We start from the raw sequence: 23,521 nt of genomic DNA on the forward strand, positions 1-23,521 counted from the left end.
TTCATGTTTAGTGCTGGTGAATTATAAACATGAATTCCAACAGAGCAAGCTGGCTCTCTGTTCTGATGGGGACGCTCAAGAATTCAGGTTTTTTCATGGAGGGGGTGGAGGAAAAAAAGCTTCCTTGTTTGTGATGTGTCTTTTCTCACTGAATCACTACAAGAAGAGGCTGAGGGAGCTGGGGCTGTTCAGCCTGGGGAAGAGGAGGCTCAGGGGAGACCTCCTCACTCTCCGCAACTCCCTGACAGGAGGGGGGAGCCAGGTAGGGTTTGGTCTCTTTTCCCAGGCAACCATCAGTAAGACAAGAGGGCTGGGTCTTCAGCTGTGCCAGGGGAGGTTTAGGTTGGATATTAGGAAGAATTTCTTTACAGAGAGAGTAATCAGCCATTGGAATGGGCTGCCCAGGGAAGTGGTGGATTCTCTGTCCCTGGAGGTTTTTAAGGACAGACTGGATGTGGCATCAGTGCCATGGGCTGGGAACCACAGTGATGTTGGATCAAGGGCTGGACTTGATGATCTTGGAGGTCCCTTCCAACCCAGCTGATTCTATGATTCTATGATCATCCCAAATCTCTCCTCTCCTTGGGGCTGGCAGTGACTTGGCAGTGCTGACCTCAGTTCAGAGGCGTCACTGCCTCCTGCGGGACCATCACAGGGCTCTGGGAATGATTGGGAATGATGCTGGAGGTAATCCCTTTATGTGGGGCTGCTGGGAGCTTGTGTGCCCAAGTGCACAGGATCAGAATTGAAAGGAAGCAGCAGGAGCAGCTGAAGGAGGAAGGCTGTGTTCCCCAGGATAACACTGCAGTTCTGAGCTAGAAACTTGTAAAACGTGCAAAACTGATTTTATAACGTCATAGCAGAGCTGGGGCTGCTGAGAGCGAGGTCAGGCAGCACGGAAAAACTTGGTTATGGAATAATCAGATGCTGGGAAGGATCACACATTTATCCTGCTGTTGTTCCGCTGCAAAGTGTATATTTAAATAGATTATTTCTCAACATCGTGTGCAGAAAACACCTTCATCTTTTTGGGTGTGTGTGTTTGTGTGTGATAAATGGTTTCATAGCACCTTAAGATCTGGATACACAATTCCCAAGGCTTTAAAATCAGTCCTGGTCTGCAGCTTTGCATGCCTGGGGGGGGTTGATTGCAGGGATTTGCTCTAGGATTAGGTAGAAAGTCCTTAAAAATTATTATAGAACAGAATTTTATTATTCTTTGCCCATATTGAGATGAGTTTTATGCTTAAAAGCAAATTCCACACTCAAGATTGAAAACTAGCAGTAATTTGCATAATTAAAAAATGAAGGAGCATATATAAAAGCAATTCCTTTTTTGACACTTAGGGATTTGCTGTTGTAGCATCCTATTTGCTGTTTGGGGTTTTTATTAGCACTACCACAGGATACTTCTGCAAGAATTCTTGAATATTATTCCTAGGCAGCCTCTTTAATTACATTTCTCCTCGTTAGGCACCGCTCTGTTGCAGGGCAGAGCGTGTTTGGCAATAAAGGCAGAAAACAGAGTGGACTCAGGTGGCCACAGGATTATTAAACAGATTAAACATGTTGACAGTGCCAAATGGGGACTGGAAACTCTTCCCTCTCAAGATTTCACGGCTCACAGGCAGATCTATTCATTGTCCAGGGCAATATCCCCTCAAATTCCTATCTTAGGATAGATATATCCTTTTTCCAGTGACTGTCTTTCATAGTCATTCGAATTAGTTGTCTACATTTTCTAAGGGATATGTTTACCCCAATTTTTTGCTTGGCAAATTCGGGAATTTTTTTGAAATCACCTATTCAAGTATTTCATATAGTTTTAACTTCTATCCAGCGACACCAAAAAGTTTAAAAAAATACTGAATCAATTGGAAAATTGATTATAAACCCCCCCAAACAAAGTCTGTTGGGATGCTCAGTGGTGTATTAAACTGTTGTCTTGTCCTTTCAGATTCTCTTTTTGCCTTTATCTGAAGTAACAATGTTGAATGTCATGAAGTAACAATTTCTCCTCAGAGCTAGAAACCACAAGAGGTCAGCAAAGAACAGAGAAAAGCTCCCAGAGCTGAGCTGGCTCCAGCAAAAGGCCTGAAAGGAAGGAAATCATCCACGTTTTGTATGTGTATATTTAGAAATATATAAACTCAGTAAATTAAAAGCTGTTTTGATAACATTCATTTTTTCAGGCAAATAATTTCAATAAATTTACTGTTATTAACCAAAAGGGTAAATATGACACAAGTTTAAGGGAAACAGGAGAGGAAATGAGGAGAAAAGTAAATTAAAGACATAAAATAGTCCATATTTAACTCCCAGGTAGAGTTTTATCACCCTCCCCATTTATATTTTTATGAAACATCCCCTTTGCCTTCATGCCTTTTTCCTAGCAGTGGGAATGATAGGAATTTTTTGCTAGCTATTTTTTTCAGTAACTAGTTTAGCTAATGAAGCAAAAATGCATTTTCATTTTTATAGGTTGCACTTTTTACTGATTAGGTCTTAGCTCACCACAGTGACATGACCACCATGAAAAATCTAATAGTGCAGATGAGCAGCTTTCTGCTTATTTACATCTCCTCAGTGTTGTCCTTGCTGCAGAGAAGTCTTGCTGGAGTGTAAATCCACCAAGGAATCCGTGGCTGAAAACCTCGTGGATCCTTGATGGTGTCCCTGGTATCACCTATCCCTGCTGAGGGTCTTGTGTACTGCCATGTCTTGTGTGGGCATCTCCAGCCTCCTGCTCCTTTTTATATGGATAAATATGTGTATATACATTAATTTCTGTGATTTAGTTCATCAGTTAATTTGGTTGTGACAGGGATGAGAGTGCACCGTGTGATGGGAAAAGCCGCCGCCCTCGCGAGAACTTGTAACGCCAGGGAGAGAAACACAAGAGCCAGACACTGTGTCCATGTTCTGTTTTACGGAAAATTTAGTGCAAAAGCAACTCCCAAGATTGCTCAGCACAGGTTTAGTAGGAAAAAAATTGGCCAAGGAAGTTCCTTCCCTCTGTTGGCTTGAACAGTGAGGACACGAGCTCGGGTTGGACCAAGATAACGCTGGTTCCAGCCCCTCTCTGCTCAGAGCTGCTGGGCTGCTCCATCAGCTGGAATTTAGGCTCTAACTTTCTCTGTTCTGTGTTGTTTCCATGACTACACAACTCCCTGCTAATGATTTATAAGCTGGCATTAGGTTATGGTATTAAGATTAAACTTCGGTCTGATGAAGTATTAGGTCTTGGCTGGGGCTTAGAAATGGACTCTGCTCGTTTCAGATTCTCAGCATCCTGATAATAATTAAGTTGTATAAACTAGGAAATTGATAGTCCATCATAGCATCTATAATTACATGGAATTGGAAATGCAATAATGTAAGAAACAAGCTGCCACAATGACAGAGAGAATTTCCCTGAATGGGAGGGGTTTTCCTACAGATTTTTACTTGAGATTTATTGGATTTATTTACTTTATTAAAGGCTTGCTAACGCCTCAATCCACTGATCAAAATCCCCACTGACTGTACATGACTGGAAACCTGAATGGGTCCTCCCTTGGGACTTGGATAAATTGTTATTTCAGTTTTTCCATCCCTGGTATGAGCTTTGCTGGTTCTGTCAGTGACATCTTCTATGGTTTGTTTGAGTTCTGAGCTGCTCTGATGCTTCTTGTGCAGTGTCCAGGTAGTGACAGGCAGAACTGAGCATTAATTTCACACTTGCAGCTTCCTGGGCTGGAATAGTGAAACTGGAATGTTCCTTCCCTGCTTCTCATTATTCACTTTACCATTTCTAGAAGTGATTTGCAGAGTGTCACCTGCTGCTCTGCAATGGCTTTGGGTTCATTTAAGAATTAAGAGCAGAAACCTTGGCTCAAGGTGGGATAGAATGAGATGGCTGCTTCCATCACCCAGTGACATTTGAAGAGCATGTTGGGGTCTAGCAAAGAACTGATGAGAACTTGTTGCAGTGTGAGGAGCAGGGGTTTTGTTCAAATTTTGCAGAGGGATTAAATCACAGCAAGGGGACGTGGCTGCTCCATAGATCTCAGTTCTTGGGATGTAACATAGCTTACCCAGAGAAGCTGTGGCTGCCCCATCCCTGGAAGTGTCCAAGGCCAGGTTGGACGGGGCTTGGAGCAACCTGGGCTAGTGGAAGGTGTCCCTGCCCATGGCAGGGGGTGGAATGAGATGAGCTTTAAAGTCCCTTCCAACCCAAACCATCTAAGATAAAGCCTGTGCAGTCAGTCCTTGGAATGCTGGCCCTCGAGCAGTCAAAGCTGGGAGTTTTGGAACAGAGACTGGGCAGTTCTGTGCTCTGTTCCTCCATCATTCATTCACTATTCCCAGCTGAATGCAACTGCAGGGGCAGAGCAGTGGCTGGTGGGTGGAACCTGCTCTGAAGATGGGGAGGGGATGCTGGTACCCATGTGGAGCACAGCTGGGAGTCTCCAGACGACTCTGCTGCTGGGGGAGCAAAGCTCTGGATTTCCCTCCTGGGCAGGTGTCAGTGGAGCAAATCCCAGAGGGATGGGCTGGGTGTGGCTGCACCTCTGCACACGTGATGAGAATTCAGCACTGCTGTTAAATATCTTTTCATTTATCGCTTTCTCCTCTCGGAAATTTGGTCCCAGGGATGATCCTGTCGGCATCTGGGAACTCTCTGAGAGCGAGTTGCCCTGACAACCGAGAAACACCTCCCCTAGTGAGCGGCACACAGAGCCTGTTGGCTTGATTATCTCTTCCTGGGAGATGATGTGGGTTTCTCCCTCCTGGAGCTGTGCTTGGGGGATGGCAGGGGGTGGCTGCAAGTTTGGGCAGGTTTGGCTCCTGGTGTTCGTTTTCCTTGTGGGAACAAATCCAATCTCACCGAGCTGAGTGTTGCAAACAGCAGCAGGGGAGAAGTGGTGCAGGTGGGTGATACAAGGTGTTAAAGCAGTAACATCATGTCAGGTAGCTCATTACACCACAGAGACCCAGGGTAGGAAAGTGAATTGTGTATATTCTTTTAAATTCTTCACAAGTTTTATTGTTTGTTGGCTAATGTGGAAAATTAACAATTTGGTCTCTTTTTGCTCGTAATTCGTAAGATTCTCTAATATAGATGTAACTGGAGGGCAGAAGAGCCAATGTTCAGATTTATTGTTTATTAGAGTTCCTTCACAGTGAGAAATCAGAAAGAAAGTTATGGAAAGAGTCAATGAGAATATATATTGTGATTAAAAATTCACTGCAATGATGAATTCCTATTCCCTAAATCACTTCTGTTTCTTCTTTGCATCACACTTCTCATTAAGTTTGGGAAAGATTTTTTTTCATATTTAATTAAGTGTATAATTGTTACTCTTAGATTAAATATAAATTGAAAGCATTTTTACTGCAAAACCTGAGATATCTTTTCCAAAAAGCACATGCCAAATTCCAAGAGACTCTCCAATGTAACACACTGTAATATCTGTAACACTCCGTGGAGAAGTGAATTTGGGCTGAATATATACGTTATTTCTCACCTGTGGTTTCAGGGTAAAAGAACTGGCCGAGATAAGGTGCGTCCAAACCAGAGGAAGTAAGATGATGTGCATGTCTTGTTTTCTTTTTAGATTAACTTTTCTGCTCCCAGTGCAGACTAATTTCTCTTTAACATTCTGTTTTCCTGGTTGGTTTGCTGCAAGCTGGCTTCATTGTAACAATATTGTGGGTTTGTCCAAGATAATAATAAGCCAAGCAGTTGGAATGTAAATTGAAAATTAATCCAGGGCCTGAGATGCCATCTTCAACTTCAGCAAGTTTTAATATCCATAAAAAATAAGGGGGGGGGGATTCAAGGGGGATTCAAGCAGGATTCTGCGATTTTCAATTTTAGTCATGATAGGAAAGGCAAAATATCATTGCTCTTTTCCAATAAGCTTTTATGAATCATTTGAGTTTATGTCCCTTCTGTAGCTGCAAAACTGGTTTTGCTCTGGCAATCTGGAAGAGTGTGTTGGCTGCATGGCATTTTCCCTCTGCAATAGTCAAGATGTTTCAGATACAAAGCTCATTGTGGAGCTCAGTGAAATGTGTGGAAATTCCCACTGTGTTTTCACTAGGACCTTGAGCCAAAAAGCAGTAAAAGGAATTCATATTCTAAATGTGAAAAACTATTTTGCATGCTCATAAGCAACTGGTCAGTGGCCGGGCTGAAGGGGAATAAGGACCTTTGATAAGGATGTGACCATTTAACAAGGTCATTTAATTAGGCAGTCCCACTCTGGGGCGTGTGTTTTCATTGAGTCAGCCTGGTTGTTCTCCAGCATTTCATGGCATTCCATGTTCCCAGGCTTCCTTACACAAGGTTTGCAGCAGGATTCTCTCTTTACACCCACCAGTGCTTGTGCAGTGTGATAAACAGGATCATCTCCTTCCCTTGCCACGGGTCACTCACAGCTCAGCACAGTCCAGCAGCTCCTGCCTGTGCTGACCTTCTGCCTGGACCAGGCAGCACAGAGCCCCCCTGACCAAACAGCAGGAATCCCGAGTTCTCCTCAAAAATCCACCATATGGAAAAAGAAATTGTCAAATTGAGGGTGACATCTAATTTAAAAAAGGATTAAAAGAAGTGAGAGGAGCATGTCTCTGTTGCTCGTTGAATCTCAAGTGTTGCCTTGCAAAGATACAGAGAGGCCTTGGCTGGGTTCTTGAATATTATTTTAAGATCCTGCCTTCAGATCCTGACAACTCCATCCCAAAAAAGTGAGTTCAGTGCCTCCAGCTCTGGGGCCAGCAGCAGGCACAGGAGCCTGCTGGTGAACCTGCCATGCTTTCCTTTGGGAAGTGTGCTGGAAACACGTGGTGCCCGGGATTGCAGCGCTGCCGAGAGCACTCCCTGCCTGCACGGCAGGTTTGTACCCGAGAAAGCAAATGGCCTTGGAACAAAATGTGATTTGTTGTTTCAAATTCTGTATTTTTTGAACAAGCTGCCAATGACCTGCCCAGTGGGTTTAAAGTAGGAGACATAAAGCTGGTTGTTATCCATTCAAGGCCTGATTTGGATCTCCAGTACCTGGTGAAAAGGCGGATATTGAAATTGCTTTTTGTATCACAAAAGCAAGATCTTTATCTGAGATCCCACGTGCCAGAGCATCACAAAGTCATGGCCAGCAAAGCTGCTGCTTTGAACCATGTCTTCATCTTGTACAAAGAAAAGATATTGGGATTTTTCTTTTTTTTTAAACTTGTTTGTTTATGGCTTAATCTTGTATTGTGGCCTCTGTCCTGCCAAAGTGCTCCATCACAGCCCCTGGATTTGTCCCAGCAGCTGGATCTGCCATGGGATCATCCCTTGCAGACTCAGGGATTTAGGCTGACACCCAGGACTGGCTCTTCCTGAACATTTGCACAGCACATGATGCTCATCAGCATCTCCAGGTGCTGCTTTCACGCAAACAAATAATAACATTGGCGGGAAAAAAAATCCACATTCTAAGCTGTAATACAATTTTTTTAATAAAGAGATCTGAACTTCCAAAATTCCTATTCCTGTAGCAGGGTATAAGATTTTCTGTGCTCATAAAGTTGCAGGAAGAGTCATCCAAGCTGAATATGGTTTTCCAGTGACATGTTTTTTTTGTCAGATGATCATTTGACATTACTGCCTGCAGGAGTAGAGAGCTGCAGTCCATGAATTGAGTCATCCCCTTCAATCTTATGGTTTTAAACTTGTCTGGGGAGGGCAAAGTTTGTAACTTCCACTTTCCAGTGAGGCTGCCAAAGGTGTTTGCCAGGCCAGGCTTTTAGAGTGATATATTGTGTGGTTTTGAATAAACTTTAATTTCTGTAATTTTCTTTATCTGTAAACCAGTGATAATATACAAATACTGTCCTTTTGCAGCACAGTGAGAAAAGTAGTTACCCTGAAATATCAAACACACATCGATGGCACAGAGTAAATTAACCCTGTTAGAGGTTCTTAACCAGACCAACAACAGACAGATGGGGAAAGCACTTATATCCCAAAGCATTATTAAACCTTCTTGGCTTTGCTTCTGCTGGTATATGGGATTATTTTGATAAAAAAAAAAAAAAAAGGGATATTATCTTTTAGCCTGCATTATCTTTTGGTGAGTCTTACGTTTTTCTCTTCTATTAACTTCGAGATTTGAAATGCAACTTGAGCAATTACATGGTGTCTTATGTGAAATACTGAGATTGTTCAACCTTTTGTAAACCAGACTGTCTGAGCAAGGCAGAGCCCTTGTATGTAATATTCCCTTTCCTCCCTTTTCCAGATCAACCCTTGATTGAAAATCAAAGTTGATTGTATTGCTGGTTTGACAGTGGCCATGTTCATCTGCATTAATTCTCATGCATTGTGTTATTTTTAATGTAGGTTATTTTTCTTAATGCATGTCTAAATTTTCCTAACTCTTGCTATGCAGTGACTTGAAGAATTACATTTGAAAAGAGAATGTATTGAAGAGATTGTTTAAGTCCTAAAATACCCTGTGTAGATTATAGCATGGTATTTTTGGAAAGCTTTTTTTTTTATTTTATTTGTATTTCAAAACAAAAGCACCAGATAAGCTGCTTTTGGCATGAAAATAAGTGATCTCTTTTCCCTTTGTTTTTGGGCTTTGCTTTGGTTTTGCTCTTTTAACCAGATAAGTACATCTGCTTTATCTGGTTATCCATGAACAGTTTCCTACTTTAACCCCCTCAAGAGTGCCAGAAGTGTTGTTGGGATGGGTCTTTGAAGATGTGTCTGTGCACATTTTGTTATGCAGCCTCTCTCCTGGGAATGCCACCTCAGCCATGGTCCAATTGTAACCTGCACCCAGCGATCCCTCCCGCCAGGAAAACTGGGCTGTTCTTCTTCTTACTTCCCTGTTTCTGTGTGTGTATGTGTGTGTATGTTCTTCAGAAAGCCAAACTTGGGCCAGCTGGTAACAAAGTCATTACTTCAACAGAAGACAAGAGCTCAAGTGTGCCATCCAACAATCTGGACAGGGTCAAGCTGACAGATTTCAACTTCCTCATGGTTCTTGGAAAGGGGAGCTTTGGGAAGGTAGGAATTCTTTATAATTATTCCACTCCCGTTCCTTTTTCTTTTTTTGTTGTGTTTTTTCTTTTTACCTTGAGGAGGAATGAATGAATAATTCCCTGAGAAGCAAAAGCCAGAGTCAAAAGGATGTGCATTTTTGAGGGAGGATCTCTTAACAGGGAGCATGGTGGTTCCCTAAGGACTAGAGGGCTTCAGTCCTGACTGGCAATTTTCTTGAAAAAGTAAAAATAAATTATAAAAGACTGTTGGGCAAGATGTGAGAAACAGTTGCTGACTTTTAGATCCTCACTTCTTGGCAGGTTCAAGGAAATCAAGTTTACTTTTCTGGCTTTACTACCCAGGTCACTGTGCCAGTTCTGGAAGTCACCAACATTGGTAAGGCTGGACATTGGGGAAAAACCAGGAATAGTGTGTATAGTATATATTTGAAATCCATTAGTTGAAGGAACAGGCTGCTATTTTTCTGTCTGTTTGAACACCACTTCTGTGATAAAGTGCCCTTTACTGAAGAAGTCCCCTGGGACTTAACATTTTATCAGCCCTTCAGCAACGTGCCTGTGATCAACCAGAGGGTTTTGGCACAGGCTGTGCCTGAAATGATGGTACAGCTCGTTGCAGCGGGTGAGTAGTGACCATAATTTTGGAGTTTTGATCAGATTAGTCCATACCAATAAAAGGAAAAGCTGGATTGCCATCCCTACAAATCTTGGGGCTTGGCTTGGACGATTCTGAGCCCGTTGTTTCTCTCGGTGCAGGTGATGCTGGCAGACAGGAAGGGGACAGAGGAGCTGTATGCAATCAAAATCCTGAAGAAAGATGTGGTGATCCAGGATGATGATGTTGAATGTACAATGGTTGAGAAACGAGTCCTGGCACTGCAGGATAAACCCCCGTTCCTGACACAGCTTCACTCCTGTTTCCAGACAGTTGTACGTGAGCTCTCTCTTCCCACCCTGTGTTTTCCAGACTAAATGATCGTGGATTTTAGCACTTCAATGACATTTATTATCATCCAACCTATACATCATAGCGTAGAAAACAGGAAAGGAATACCACATGTAATTACCCCTTGTATTTGAAATATAAAAATTAGGTTTAAAGATTTTTCCTCTGAGTCATTCCAGCCGACCAGGGTGATAATTCCTAAATTTCATCCTGTGTGGTTTCTAAGTCAGAGCCTTAAGCCCACCTTCCCAAAGGTTCCTAAATACTTTTAAGGATTTGAGATATTTCCCAACCTAAATGATTCTGGGATTCTGTGAAAAAGCCAGATCCCCTCAGCTTTCACAGCACAATTGTCTGTGGTGTTAAAGGCACTTTCAAACTCTGTTTAATGTCTACAAATCCCTGAGCAGAAAATGGCCTGAATGCAACCAATTTGCAGACATAATCACAAGAAACCATCACCTTTTTAATAATAAAAAATCTATATTTTTTAACACCTCCCATCTTCCAAAGGAAAACTTATTAAGAAGGTTTAGAAATGGCCTCAGAGCAGGAATTTTCAACTACTTTTGATTTTGTTTGTTTGTTTTTTATTAGAGACTGATTTTTCAAACAGAGCTATGTTTGTGTAATTCATGTGACCATTGTAGACAAATAATATGTAAAAGTGCACCACTAAAATTGACAAATCTTGTCAGATCTCCTCAGTCATTTACTCCTGCAGGTTTTACAAAACTTTCCACTTCCATTTATCGATCTATCGATTTTGCAGGAATGTACAACCAGTCCTAATAATCCTAAAAGCTTTATAATAACATACCAGTTACTTTTTTTTTTTCTGCTGATCAATGAATATCTAATATATTTCCTCTAATGTATTTCTCTGTGTCTTTACTGCTTTGTCCCAGGACCGGCTGTATTTTGTCATGGAGTATGTGAATGGTGGGGATCTCATGTATCACATCCAGCAAGTAGGAAAATTTAAGGAGCCACAAGCAGTGTGAGTGTTCACATTCATATATTTAAATCATGTCATCCTCATTATCTTATACTCTAAGAGGACTTGGTTTCTTCCTCTTCCCAGGCTCAGTAGGAAGTCTAAGCTGGCCTTCTCTGATTGTGCTTTTAAGGCCCAAAAGCTGAAGTTCATGTTAAAAATGTTTGCACACATAGGCCAAAGGTATCTGTGCCTTTATTCCAAAACAGAGCACAAACAAAAGCACACTACTTGAAAAGTGACAAGAATTTAAGCCAGGCAGCAGGAAATTAAAGCTGTTACTTGGCATTCTGGTGTTGTTTTTAAAAGCAAATATTAATAAAAAGGTGAGTGGAACATTTCAGTCTGAATTAGTGTTATAAGGAAAGGCAGCACAAATAGACTCAGCACTGCAATATAAATAAGTTTATACAAGATAAATGCAATTTATAGCTTATAAGAATTTCTGTGATATATTTGTAAGGAGTTAATAAATTATTAGAAGTTGTTTATGTACATGATCCCTTTTAGGTAATTGTACATCTGGCACATCACTGAGCAGCTGATAATGATCTATAGCACATTCAAGTGTGAATAGATCCAGCAGTACCACGTTAGTCATGCTTATAACATCTCCTCATCACTTATTAGCGTTCCTTGAATCATTTACCAAAGAAACTTTAAAAGCAAGGGTGACCAACTGTTTTAAGAATTCAGTTAAAATAACTTCTCATCTCGATTTAAGCAACCAGGGCTCATTTAAATGAGAGGCCTTCTAAATATAAGTATTTCAGAATCAGAAAAATATTTTAACAACTCCCTGAAGAAAAACTAGATGGTGTCAGATCATCTTTGACTCCCAGCTAATGTAACTTGCCAACACTTAACAAAATCTGTGGTGCTTTCTGACAGCTTCTGCCTGTGCAGCATCTTCAGCACACGTGTTCACCAACACCTCTGATCAAGTGTTGCAGAGCTCAGCCTTCCTCTCCCTTATGCTAAGCCTAAAAATTAATCTCATCTTTAAATAATCCTCTTGCATATAATTTCCACAGCAACCAGCTTCAAGCAGCCATCAATATTATATATCTTTTAACTGCACTCGGCAATTATATTTTATATGGTAATCGTTTTAATTAGCTTCATGTAATTAATCCATTAACAGCCTGTGTAAAGGAATACTATTTCTGCAAATTATTTCATGCCATATGAATTGCAATGTACATTGAGCTGCATCCTGAATTCATCAATATGTGATTAGAGATAAGGATCTTTGCAGCAGAGTCAGATCGGTCCAAAAAAAAAAATGCTGTGCTCCAGCTACACCATTTTTTGTTGTCTAGGGAGACATTTTCAATATTATTTTTTTAAAAATTCTGCATTATTTTATCGTCAAACACTCAAAATGTGTCTGTTAAGGTCCAGTCGAAGTGAGATGTCTTTTATAGTATCTGCCCGTAATACATATTTTTATACTTTTACATATATACACGCTATAAATTATGTATTTCATATGCTATAATGCTATCATTATTTACCATGATGCACATCCAAATGATTTTGTCTGAAGGAAATCACGAGGCAGTAAGAAATCTGTTGTGGTTTTTTTTTTTCCCACACAGGTTCTATGCAGCCGAGATCTCCATTGGGTTATTCTTTCTCCACAACAGAGGGATTATTTATAGGTGAGTATAATCTGACACAAGAAATTCTGAACTATTTTTAAAAACCTGAATGAATCAGTTTCTTTAAAGTTCCAGTGTATTTTTAAAACACTGTATAAAAAGCCATCAGTGTGGGGCTCTTTTTGCTGTGTTGGTGCTGGTGAGGAGGAAACCAAAGCCCCCGGTTTTACCTGAGCTTTCTGATACTTTGTTAATCCTAAGCATTAACATTAAATTGCTGTGATTCTTCATAGAGATCTGAAATTAGATAATGTGATGTTGGATTCAGAAGGACACATTAAAATTGCTGATTTTGGAATGTGCAAAGAACATATGTTAGATGGAGTAACAACCAGGACCTTCTGTGGCACTCCAGACTACATTGCACCAGAGGTAAATATTGACCATTTCAAGAACCTTTTAGTCTCTCAAATGGAAATTGTCCCTACACAAATTGTACACCATGGGTTTGGATAGCTGGAACTCTGGATTCTCTGTGGATGGTACCATTATCCTTCTGCAGGTATATTGAATATCTTTATTAATTGATGCAATATTGTCAATAAGACTTCGCTATTCCAAAAATCTAGTTGGTTGAAAAACTTTTGATGAGATCAGTGCTTCAGCTTTGGTTCATACTAAAAAAAGACAGGCTCAGCACCTTGTGATTTTAAATTTGTAGGCTGGAAATGTTATTAAACTAAACTTTGCAATTTGTAAAGTCATAGAAACTTCCTGGATGGTGCTGAGGTTGTTGCTGAGGTCAGCAAATACTTCACTGGGAGCAAATTTTGCTTCTTTAATGTATTTCTCCATAAGTTCTCAAAGCTGCCAAAATGCATTTATTTAAAGCACTGTTTGGCATTTTCAGGAAATCACAAACCACTCAGTGAGTTTTGGGAAGGGACTCTTGAGGTCTTGAAGCTTCTCACTGACCTCTGTAAAACTCCAGTCATTGAAGGCCTGACCAAAGCTGTAAGATCAGGGCTTGAACGGAGTTGACATAATAAATCCATAATTTGCCTTGAGTTTTCCATGATTTGGGAATACCAGTTCAAGCCACTGAAAGCGACAGTCAAGCATGAACCAACTGCAGTGGGTCTAAAATGAAAATCTGATCCTGAGAAGCACAGTTGTGCTTTGAAGCCTGTGATAAATATGAGTTTGGATTTGAGATTTTTAGTCTGGATATGATTTGTATTTCAATGCTTTAGGTATAAAACATTAAAAACAAGCACATGTGGTGATTTGGATATAATTCAAATATATGAATATTAAAATCTGGTATTTGTGCATACTGAGCTTTCAGGAGTCTTGATTTGTTTGGCAGCAAATTTGATGCAAGAGGCTGGATCCTGATCCAAGATACTCAGTTGTTCAGTGGGTACTGAGCAAGAGGCAGCTCTGGCTGGAACATTTCTGGCTGTAATTGTGTTTGTTGGAATAGGGTAGATTTATACATGGACAAGTAAATTAGTGTCTAAGGTGAATTTTGTCATCTCTGTGAAATTGGAATGAAAAATAGTTTGTTTTTTTCCCGGTTGCTAATTCATGATTTTCAGAGTGAAATATTGGGTATTATAGAGCCTTGTTTTTTCACCATTTGCTGTTACTTGCAGCAGGATATCAGAACAACCAGAATATTTCATTTTCCTCTGTCAAAATGAAAAGGAAGCCAATATACCAAATTAGAGTGTCCTTTCTGTGGCAATTGTCTTGTGCCAGTTGATACCAAAGAACATTTTGTCAACACCAAAATGCTCAATATGAGTCAGTGCTGGAGTGAATTACTTTATTTTATTTGGAAATTCCATATAAAGAAATAAACCTTTCACCAAAACATCCAGTAATTGGGAGGAAAATAGTCTTTCTATCATCTTACAAACAGATTTGATTTTATTTTATTGAATTGACTGATTTTCTTTTGATTCTGAAGGCATTATTGTGACTGGCAGATTGTTAACTAGGTCTGTGGTAAACTTCAAAGGAAGGTTCATGTTTTGCTTGCAGGGGTGTTTCAGCATGTTTCCATGGGCTAAAATTTATCAATTTATAATAGATTTTAATGAAGATGCATTTGCACGATCCCATTCCCTGCTGGGTGCAGATAAATGAGCTAAATCTAAATAAACTGTTGAAGGTGTCTGGAGGAGAGTCCTGTGAGTGGGTTGTACTCAAACACAGAGAATTAACTCTTTCCATCAGCATTTGGGAAATAATGGTGTGACAATAACAGGGTCTGAAGGAGCCCCACACTCCCTCTACATGAACTACCCACACACAGTTCAGGGATTACACAGCTGGAAGGACCCTACAGGGACGTCTCAGCTGGTGTCACACGGCCCATCTCTGGATGGAAAATAAAGTGCTTCGTTCAGCAAAGAGACTTTGCACAGCTTGGTGTACTCTAAAATAACGTTTCCCTTTTTTATGATTGGGAAAGTTACCATTTGTTGTTACTTAGCTGGAAAACAGACTGGAATTAATATTCATTTTCTTATCCCATGCACATTAAGGAATGTGCAGAGGTTAAACTGGTGGGATCCCAGGCCTGACAGCTTCTGTCAGGCAGAAAGTGGTTATCTTGTACAGAATATTTCTTGATGTGCTGAACTCAAATATTTATGGTCAGAGTGGGGAAATAGCTGTGAAATCAATTAGTACTTTGTGTTGCCTTGACCAGTCAAGAGAGACAGGAGGAGATGGATGTCAAGAGGATTAGTGGGAAGGGATTCTGCCAGCACAGAACCCCACCATCAGCATCCCTGCAGCAGCCAGAGTGATGAGTTTTGAATTTCAGAAGAATTTAAATTAGAAACTCCATTTCCCTTTTCCTCCATCCAACAGCCTCAAAACCTTCAGCTGTAACCTTGAATTTGCCAGGATTGTGGGAGGCAAATAGGTATTACAGAGGTTTGGAAAGCGTGTGTGTGACTGTTTCCTGTGCTAGTAATATTTATTTCTTTTAATAACTGAGTTTTAGCTTCTCCTGCAGACATCAGATGTGTTCACAAAAGATTTTCTCTTGCCTCTGGGATATAATCTTTTCATCCCAACTGGCTACTAGCTGCAAGCTGCAATGATCTAAACATTCCTACAAATTGCTGGTATTAATCTCTGTGTCCTGCTCTTAACTGTGCCTTCCTCGGAGGCAAAATGGGGGGGAAAAAAAAAAAAAGGAAAAAAAAAGCAACATTCTTCTGCCAATTTTGCTTGATGAGAGAAATTCCTGAGCTCTTCCTGAGCGCTCAAATCCACAGAACCTGGAAAGGCAGAGCTCTTAAAATGCAGCAATAGGTAGTTAAAATGGGACATTTGGAATGGAAAAGGAGATGGAAAAGGCAGTAACTTAAATTAATGATGGAGAAGGAGCTGGGGGGAAGGGTCCTACCAGCTTTTCACTCCTCCCTGGCCAGTGAAAAGCAGAGATCCTAGCTGGAGGAGGGGACAGCTCTTCATTTCTAGGCACAGGAACTCCCTCACTGCTCTGTGAGTCTGCCCTGCACACTGTGGTGAGACAGGAGGTCATGTTAATATACCCCAATTTGCTCTAAAAGATACCAAAATTTGTCCATGCAGATAGAATTATTTTGGCAGCAGCTGCAAGGCAGGCAGGGATGGCTCTGAGTGCAGCAGCTGGTAGGTAATACAGGATGAATTCTGGATGAGGAGGAGGGAACTACTGAAAATACAACATTTAGAACTTGCTGACTTTGTACCAGTGCATGTTTGACTGTACATTGAAAGCTCATCTGCTTCCTCCCACATGTCATTCCTTCCTTGAAGTGAGCGTTCTTTCCTCTCGTTTGCACTTCCAATTAATGCTGGGAATAGCTCCCAGTAGGATGAGGATAACCACAGGTTGGTGAATGAACGTGGCAGATTGCTTTGCTGTGCTTCCCTTGTGCCACAGCCTTACAAGGATTGAGCTGGTCATTCAAACTGGGTGTATTTAATTAGGATTAAAGGAAAAAAATCTTCCGGTGTCCAGCAGCAGATTTGACAGGGCCACCTTTTCCTACCTGGTGGTAGGTTCAATGAAAGGACTGTTCTTGTTGTAGTTGCAGTGGCACCTTTCCAGTGTTGGTGTCTGTATTTATGTCTCAGTTGCCCCTCTTCCATCACTGGTCCAGGTGAGGGAGGCATTGCCAGCTCTGGTTGTCAGATGTTGACATGTGGCACCAAACAGCAGGAAAATTGCAGTGATTCTGACCCTACCTTAGGTTTAATGGAGGAGCTTTTCTCATGTTAATTCTGCCTCTCTTGATGGTTCTGCCAGCTCTTCTCTCCCAAAGGCAGATCTCATTGGGGCAGGTTGCTTTGCTGCTGGAAATTCTATTTAGGGAAGAGCCCAGCCTTGACTCACCTCTTGCTGCATAAACAACCAGCGTCACTGAGTCAGTGCTTCGGTTCATCTTTCATTGTATGACATTGCTTTGCTGTATTTAAACCATTTTCTCCCCTCAATAAACTCATCAAACTCCTCCACAATAGGAGGAGAAGTAGACTGTGGGCTCCTGGACAGACCTGGCTGCCAGGTACAGAATCTTGGCAGTGTAGCAGCATTTTCTTTCTCACTGCTGTGGATCCATTTTTTTTTCTCATTTGCTAATTGAAATAAACTGTTCCTCTCAAAACCACTTACATGGAGCACGCTTGTTGTACAAAATGTTCTGCCCTTAGGAATTAATGACCTGAAAAATACCTCTTTTTTTTTTGATAAAATGCTCTTTGCCATAAGGCAAAGAGAGATTGTCAGAGAAGGATTGAAGATGAAATAGTGTATCATTTGCTGTGTGTAAAAGGCCAGTGTTTTTCCTGGATAAAAGTTTGAAACTGTTTGGTCTTTCAAGAGGCAACACTGATTCCAGTGGGCCTCTGGGACTTACTGGTGATGGAAATGAAAGGGAGAGTAACCAAGTGTGTCAACTAATACAGTATGAAATGAACGTCCCAAATATATATTTTTAAGTCCATATTACCACTAAGAGACAAGTAATATAGATTTGCCTTTATGTAGGACCTTCCAGATGAGAATCTGGGTATTATCTGTGATTGTCTAATACATTCCAAAATACAATTGATTTTGAAACCTTTTGGTTAGAAACATTGCAGTAATTTTTAATTCATGTGCTGCTGTATCTCAGGGAAGAACATATATTCACACAGAGACTATAATTTTATTTAGTAGCCAGGCAGTGCTGCTTTATTGCACTGGTGACTCACTATTTTCCTGAGAAACTACAAAACTTGCCAGTTCAACTTCTCTTTCAGATAAGTAAAAAATTTACAATATGTGATGTGTACTGGGCTTAGCAATTTGTCTCACAAGGAATAAAACCACATGCAAACAGGAAAATAAATGCAGGCCCCTCTGGAGCAGTGACTGCCTCAGTTCCCTGCTTACTCTGGTGGTGGAGGGTCGAAGGCTCCACTGCTGCCTTCCCTGGTAGGGATGGACAGTGGTTGGGACATCCTGCTTGCCTTCCCAATTCACAATATCCCTTCACAGTTACTTAGAAGGAGATTTGAGAGAACATCTGCACCCTCAAACTCCTCTATCCCATTCCCAAACCCAGCTCTTAAATAAATGAAGGCTGACATCTGAAGAGGCCTCAATTAAAGATGATGATGCAGGAGGGGCCCTGGGTGCTGTTGGCACCCACAGTCTTTCCTTGTGTCAGAACTCAGTTTGTGCTTCTCCATGAGTCAAATGTGAACAATACTTGACATTTCCATTAGTCTGAACAGCAGGAACCCCTTTCTTTTTGAGGTAGCTGGTACCTGGCTTCGTCCTAACAATCACAATCATGAGGCTTGGGAAAACATCACTGAGCTCTTTAGGGGTCTGCTCTTTTCCTAAATTTTGACTCCTTTTACAGCAGAACAAAAATAGAAATATTGAAAAGAAGGGCTTAATTATTGATAGTACATAAATTAAGTGATTCTCATGATTTCAAGCTATGACAGACATGGATGGATAACGTTTTTGCCTTGTCTAGTACGTCGTGCTGCTGTACTTCCTCTTTTGCCCTCAAACGCACATCCCAAGGACTCCTGAGAGCCACATTTGCCAAGATATCAGGGTATCAAAGGTGAGGGTGGGTTTAGACTAATATTTGCAAAACAATCCAACTCCCACTGAAACCAGTGATTGGCTGGAGTGAGGATTACAGGATTGGCTTGCTGGCCTTTTTCAAGGAAATATGTTCTTCTCTGCATGTCACTATTTATCTAATATGCTACAGGACTGGGGGTTAGTTAACACAGGGGTTTTTCCTTTGGTTTTTTTTTTTTTTGTGATTATACAGATTATTGCTTACCAGCCCTATGGGAAGTCCGTGGATTGGTGGGCTTATGGTGTGCTGCTCTATGAGATGTTGGCTGGACAGGTAAGATTTACCCTCCCGTGCTCACTGTGACCTCCTCCTGCATCTCCAAGGCTGCTCTGTTCCAAGGCTCCCTAAAGGGTTAGACCATTAGAGGATAAGACTGAAGCCTTTCATACTGCTATTATCTCCTTGTACTCTTGACTGACTCAACTGAGAATGTATTTAGGCTTTAAGCTCTTTATATTGTGCCCACATAATCAAGCTCTGCCTTTGAATACGGCTCCTTTGTACTGCAATAATGTTATAAATAGCCATCTTCAGGATTGAAAGGGAGACACTTGAGCAGGAAAACGCATGTCAAGTGGAAGAAATATCATTTAGTAGTTTGAAACCACGGGGAAGCATAATAAGAGTGTGTATAGGCTCTGCATTGCAGTTAAATCCCGAGAATACAGTTTTTGTGTTGTATGTCCTGGGGGTAAGTGTGGGTTTGGCCTCTTGGAAATGTGCTCAGTTACAGAGCCCTCCTTCTGCACAGTTAATGAGAGGCTGCTCTCTGAGGCACTGGGGTAGGAAAGCAACACTGTGCTGCAGTAAATGGCAGATAAGTACCAACTTCAAGGAATTCTATTAGTCTTGAGTTGGAAAAGATTTCTGCAATTGGCTTTCAGTGAGTGTTAAGCTAAAAGCAGGCATTTCCTGAGCTTAATACAGATGTTTTTAACAAATGCCTTTAATAGTTTCTCTACTAAATTCCAGTGACATTTTAAAAGTTTTAATGTGTGGCAATTGCAGGTGTTAATACTTTACAGGCTGCACTGCAAATACAGGGAATCTGAATGCTTTGGAGAAAATGGGATTTACCATTGGTTGGGTCTTGCACGGTGCCCATATCCTGGGGAGTCACCCATGGGCACTTCCCTAACACCTCTGTTTTAAAATATAATGCAGCCCTTTCTTGTGATAGTCGCAGAAGCAGAGTCTACAGCCATGACATAAAACAAACTCGAATTCAGAAGTAAGTGAGGAATGGATGTACCTTAGCACAGGGTAATTGAAAGTTCAATCTCCAAACTTCACCCTTTAAAGTATTTTGCCTCCCTGGTGCAGAGCAGCTTTAAAAACTGATTAAAGCTGATCATGAAGATAGTCCTGCATACATTTCATTAACCTGTGGGGGCAAAAATGAATGTTTTTCCTGGATTTCAACCTGAGACTGATGAACACTAAACTTCTGGATCAGAAGATACCCAGGGTGCAGATGGCTGGGAGTTTGGTGTGTGCTCCTGGACAAGGACCACTGCTGTGTACTGATCTCTTTGGGCACAGTATTGTCATGCCATTTCATAAAAAGTGGAGAATTTTTTTTTAAAAAGAGCAAATCCCAGTAAGGAACTCACCTGTGATTTGTTTTCAACAGCCTCCATTTGATGGGGAAGACGAAGATGAACTTTTCCAGTCCATAATGGAGCATAACGTGTCCTATCCCAAATCACTGTCCAAAGAAGCTGTCTCCATCTGCAAGGGGGTGAGATAAATGCTTCTTTACCATTAAGTTCCTTTTTGGCAATCCTTGTGAATAGCTGGATCTGTCTGGCTTTGACATGGCACTGTAGTATTTTTGAGGACAACTTCTGTCAGGCAGTGCTCAGCTCTCTTGTCACTTGGTGTCACTGATAAGGGTTCGGCTCTTCCCGCTGTTCCTGCTTGTTTTATGGCAAGAACAAATGTCAGAATCAGTAGCTGCCAAACCCAAAGCAGAATTTATTAACAGGATGATGGTGTGAAGCATCTCCACCCACTTTGCCTCTCGACCCGCAGCAGCACAGCCCCAATTTTGCAGGGTGAGAAGATTTCTCAGCTTGGCTGGATCCCAGATCCTCCAGAGAGTCCTCAGCCCAGGATGCCTAATGACAGGAGCAGAGCAAAAGAGTTACTAACACTCATTTTTAAATGTAGGTAAAGATGAGCTTATGTGAAAATCTTTAGCATAAATGGGAGGAAACCATGGGGAAATCCTGACCCAGTGGTGGCTTGTGCGGCCTAAAATTGGCCTTAGATTGTAAATTTTGAGGAAAAGAAGACATTTTGCTTCAGGGGATTAGCTCAGGAAAAAACAGTTTGTTTGACTTTCCTTTGACTCCATGTGATTCTCCAGAGAACCATCAGTCTGCAGCTTTTCCAACCCACTGTTTGTAATCGTTATTTGAGGTCTGATTTACACTGATAAAACACCACTGCCTTTAGTATCAGTTAATCAGTTAAATTGGTATATCCTTTGCAACCATTTAGGAGGTATTATACATGAGCTGGATATCAATCCCTTAAGGAAAATCATCACAGAAAAGGAAAGATGTTTAGAGCAACAAGGTAAAAGGAAAGACCACGCTAATTTTGGAGCTTATCCCAGTGTAGACATGCTGGGTAGCAAAAAATAAACACCATATATTTTTGTGAAGTACATGCAGATTATTGCCTTGTCGTGACAATCACATTTTCAAACAGCAAAGCCTGAATTTGATGTAATGACCCCATTTTCAGCTCCCCTGCTTGCTGCTGTTCTGGGTGCTCACACCCAGAGAGAGCAGAAAGCTAAAACTGCCCTGTTGCCACGAGGTTTAAGGTCAAATCTCTGTGACACTGATGTGTTCATCATCTGTATTGAACTGACAAATTAATCCCAGGTTTCAGTGAGCATTATTCCTGAGCTAAGAAGTCAATATGAGCTCAGCAATCCCAGGACTGGGCACCAGTGGGCAAGACAAACATGCCCACTGTGCTCTTGGGATCGATTTGTCTGCTTGACATCCATTCCACTGATGTAGAGCTTGTTGGGCTTGGTAAATGCAGGAACTTTGGAAAGAATTAAAACTACCAGAATCAATATTCACGTTTTCTTTTATCCCCTTACTGTTAAAGCAAGGGGTTTGGAAAAGGTAGCAAAAATGGGAAAGCTGCTGTTAGGCTTGAAGAAGGCTGTGATTCCAGCCCAGTGCACAGCCCCTTCCCAAATCTGCTTTGGAGTCACTTTTATTTTAGGTTTAAAATTGGAATCAGATCAACTCAACATTTGGAAGGAGACTAAAGCAGTACAGCTGAGCTTTTAAAAAGATGTGTGGAGGTATCACTCCCAGCAGCACATTAATCATATATAATTTGTAGCACAGCTTTAAAACGTCCCCACAACACTGAAACTGAGAGTTGAGGCTACATTGCACAATTCCTAATGTACACACCAACTGAGGAGATGCTGAGGAGCTTGTTAATTAGGGAGCACATTACATTTTCTGAGCACGCCGTGCTGGTGGGTTTTGGGTTGTTTCTTTTCCCCAAGTCTGCCTAATCTCTGCAAGTGGGTATAGTATTGACCAGGATGTCATTAAGAATGCAAGGGAGGAAACACAGATTTGATACTGGCAGCTGGGTGCCAAGGAATTGGAGGCCCTGTAATGAGATGTCTTGAACAAGGCCAGAGAAATGAAATGGGAGTGGGGAGGTTGTACTTCATACAGCTTTAGTGTGTTGGAATTTATTATGTTTAATTGATTGTTGAGATAAGGCAGAGGCTGTTCTGGAGATTTATAAGACTGAAAGACCAAAGGTGAAATTCAGGAGTTGTGAGCAGGGATGGCAGCATGTCCTGGGCATCACCTGCACCTCTGGTGGCAACCAGTGCCAAGTGGGGAAAAGTTCTCCAACGCAGCCCCTGATTTTGTTGCTGATGTGCTGTCTCCAGGGAACAAACAGGAAAATTCATCTTCAAAAACTGAATTTTACCTTTCCAAAACAATTTCATTAGTAATGTGTATCTTCGGGAGAGGAGTGAGAGCATCACAACCAGGGGAAAGTCTGTCTCACTTCCATTCCAGCGTTAAATTGAATCATTTGCTGTTTTCTTCCCGACAGCTGATGACAAAACATCCTGCAAAACGCCTTGGCTGTGGCCTTGAAGGTGAAAGAGACATCAGGGAACATGCTTTCTTCAGGAGGATTGACTGGGAAAAATTGGAAAACAGAGAGATTCAGCCACCTTTCAAACCTAAAGTGGTGAGTGAGATGCCAAGTCCTTCCCTCGCCTGCACTCCGACTTCCCCGTGGGGTGACATTAATGCTGCCTGGCTGGTGGTGCAGATCTGGGACACTGCTCAAATAAGGCAATTTGATTATGGCAGGCCAGTCTGTAAGTCTGCTCGTGATTTGGCACCTTGTGGTGTAACCCAGCGTTATTTGTTCCTTTGCAAAAATGTCTCTCGGTGGTTTGAGTCCTGCCTGGACGGCCACGCACTGCGGGAGGTGCCGAAAACGGGGAAAATTGGCATATTCACATCAGTGGCTGATGTGTGAGGCTGGTGATAAACATGGCTCATGGCTGTCTCCTCTGAACAACGTCTGAAGCCAGTGATTCAAGGGATCTGAATTGCAGGGGTGAATTTCCTCCACAGCCTGCACAGCACAGGGGGTTGTATCCCCATCCTGCAACGTCCGCTCGGTTTGCAAAGTAATCCCTGATTTACTTTTCATGTTTGTTACTGGTTTGCACACGTGTATCCATAGCAATATTTTA

General features: G+C 41.5%; 1 protein-coding gene across 1 annotated transcript in view; it reads left to right on the top strand.

The window, feature by feature from the left end:
• Nucleotides 1–23,301, top strand: part of LOC108495770 (protein kinase C alpha type-like) — a 78,695-nt gene extending 55,394 nt beyond the window's left edge. The window contains exons 8-15 of the mRNA XM_017811815.1: nucleotides 8,900–9,043; nucleotides 9,796–9,969; nucleotides 10,894–10,985; nucleotides 12,584–12,646; nucleotides 12,880–13,018; nucleotides 18,937–19,017; nucleotides 20,378–20,485; nucleotides 22,864–23,301. Of these exons, the coding sequence (XP_017667304.1) occupies nucleotides 8,900–9,043; nucleotides 9,796–9,969; nucleotides 10,894–10,985; nucleotides 12,584–12,646; nucleotides 12,880–13,018; nucleotides 18,937–19,017; nucleotides 20,378–20,485; nucleotides 22,864–23,301 (1,239 nt within the window). The remainder of the gene's footprint in view (nucleotides 1–8,899; nucleotides 9,044–9,795; nucleotides 9,970–10,893; nucleotides 10,986–12,583; nucleotides 12,647–12,879; nucleotides 13,019–18,936; nucleotides 19,018–20,377; nucleotides 20,486–22,863) is intronic.
• Nucleotides 23,302–23,521: the final 220 nt, after the last annotated feature.

The sequence above is a fragment of the Lepidothrix coronata genome, unplaced genomic scaffold (genome assembly GCF_001604755.1).
Source record: "Lepidothrix coronata isolate B3197 unplaced genomic scaffold, Lepidothrix_coronata-1.0 Scaffold34, whole genome shotgun sequence".
Lineage (NCBI taxonomy): Eukaryota > Metazoa > Chordata > Aves > Passeriformes > Pipridae > Lepidothrix > Lepidothrix coronata.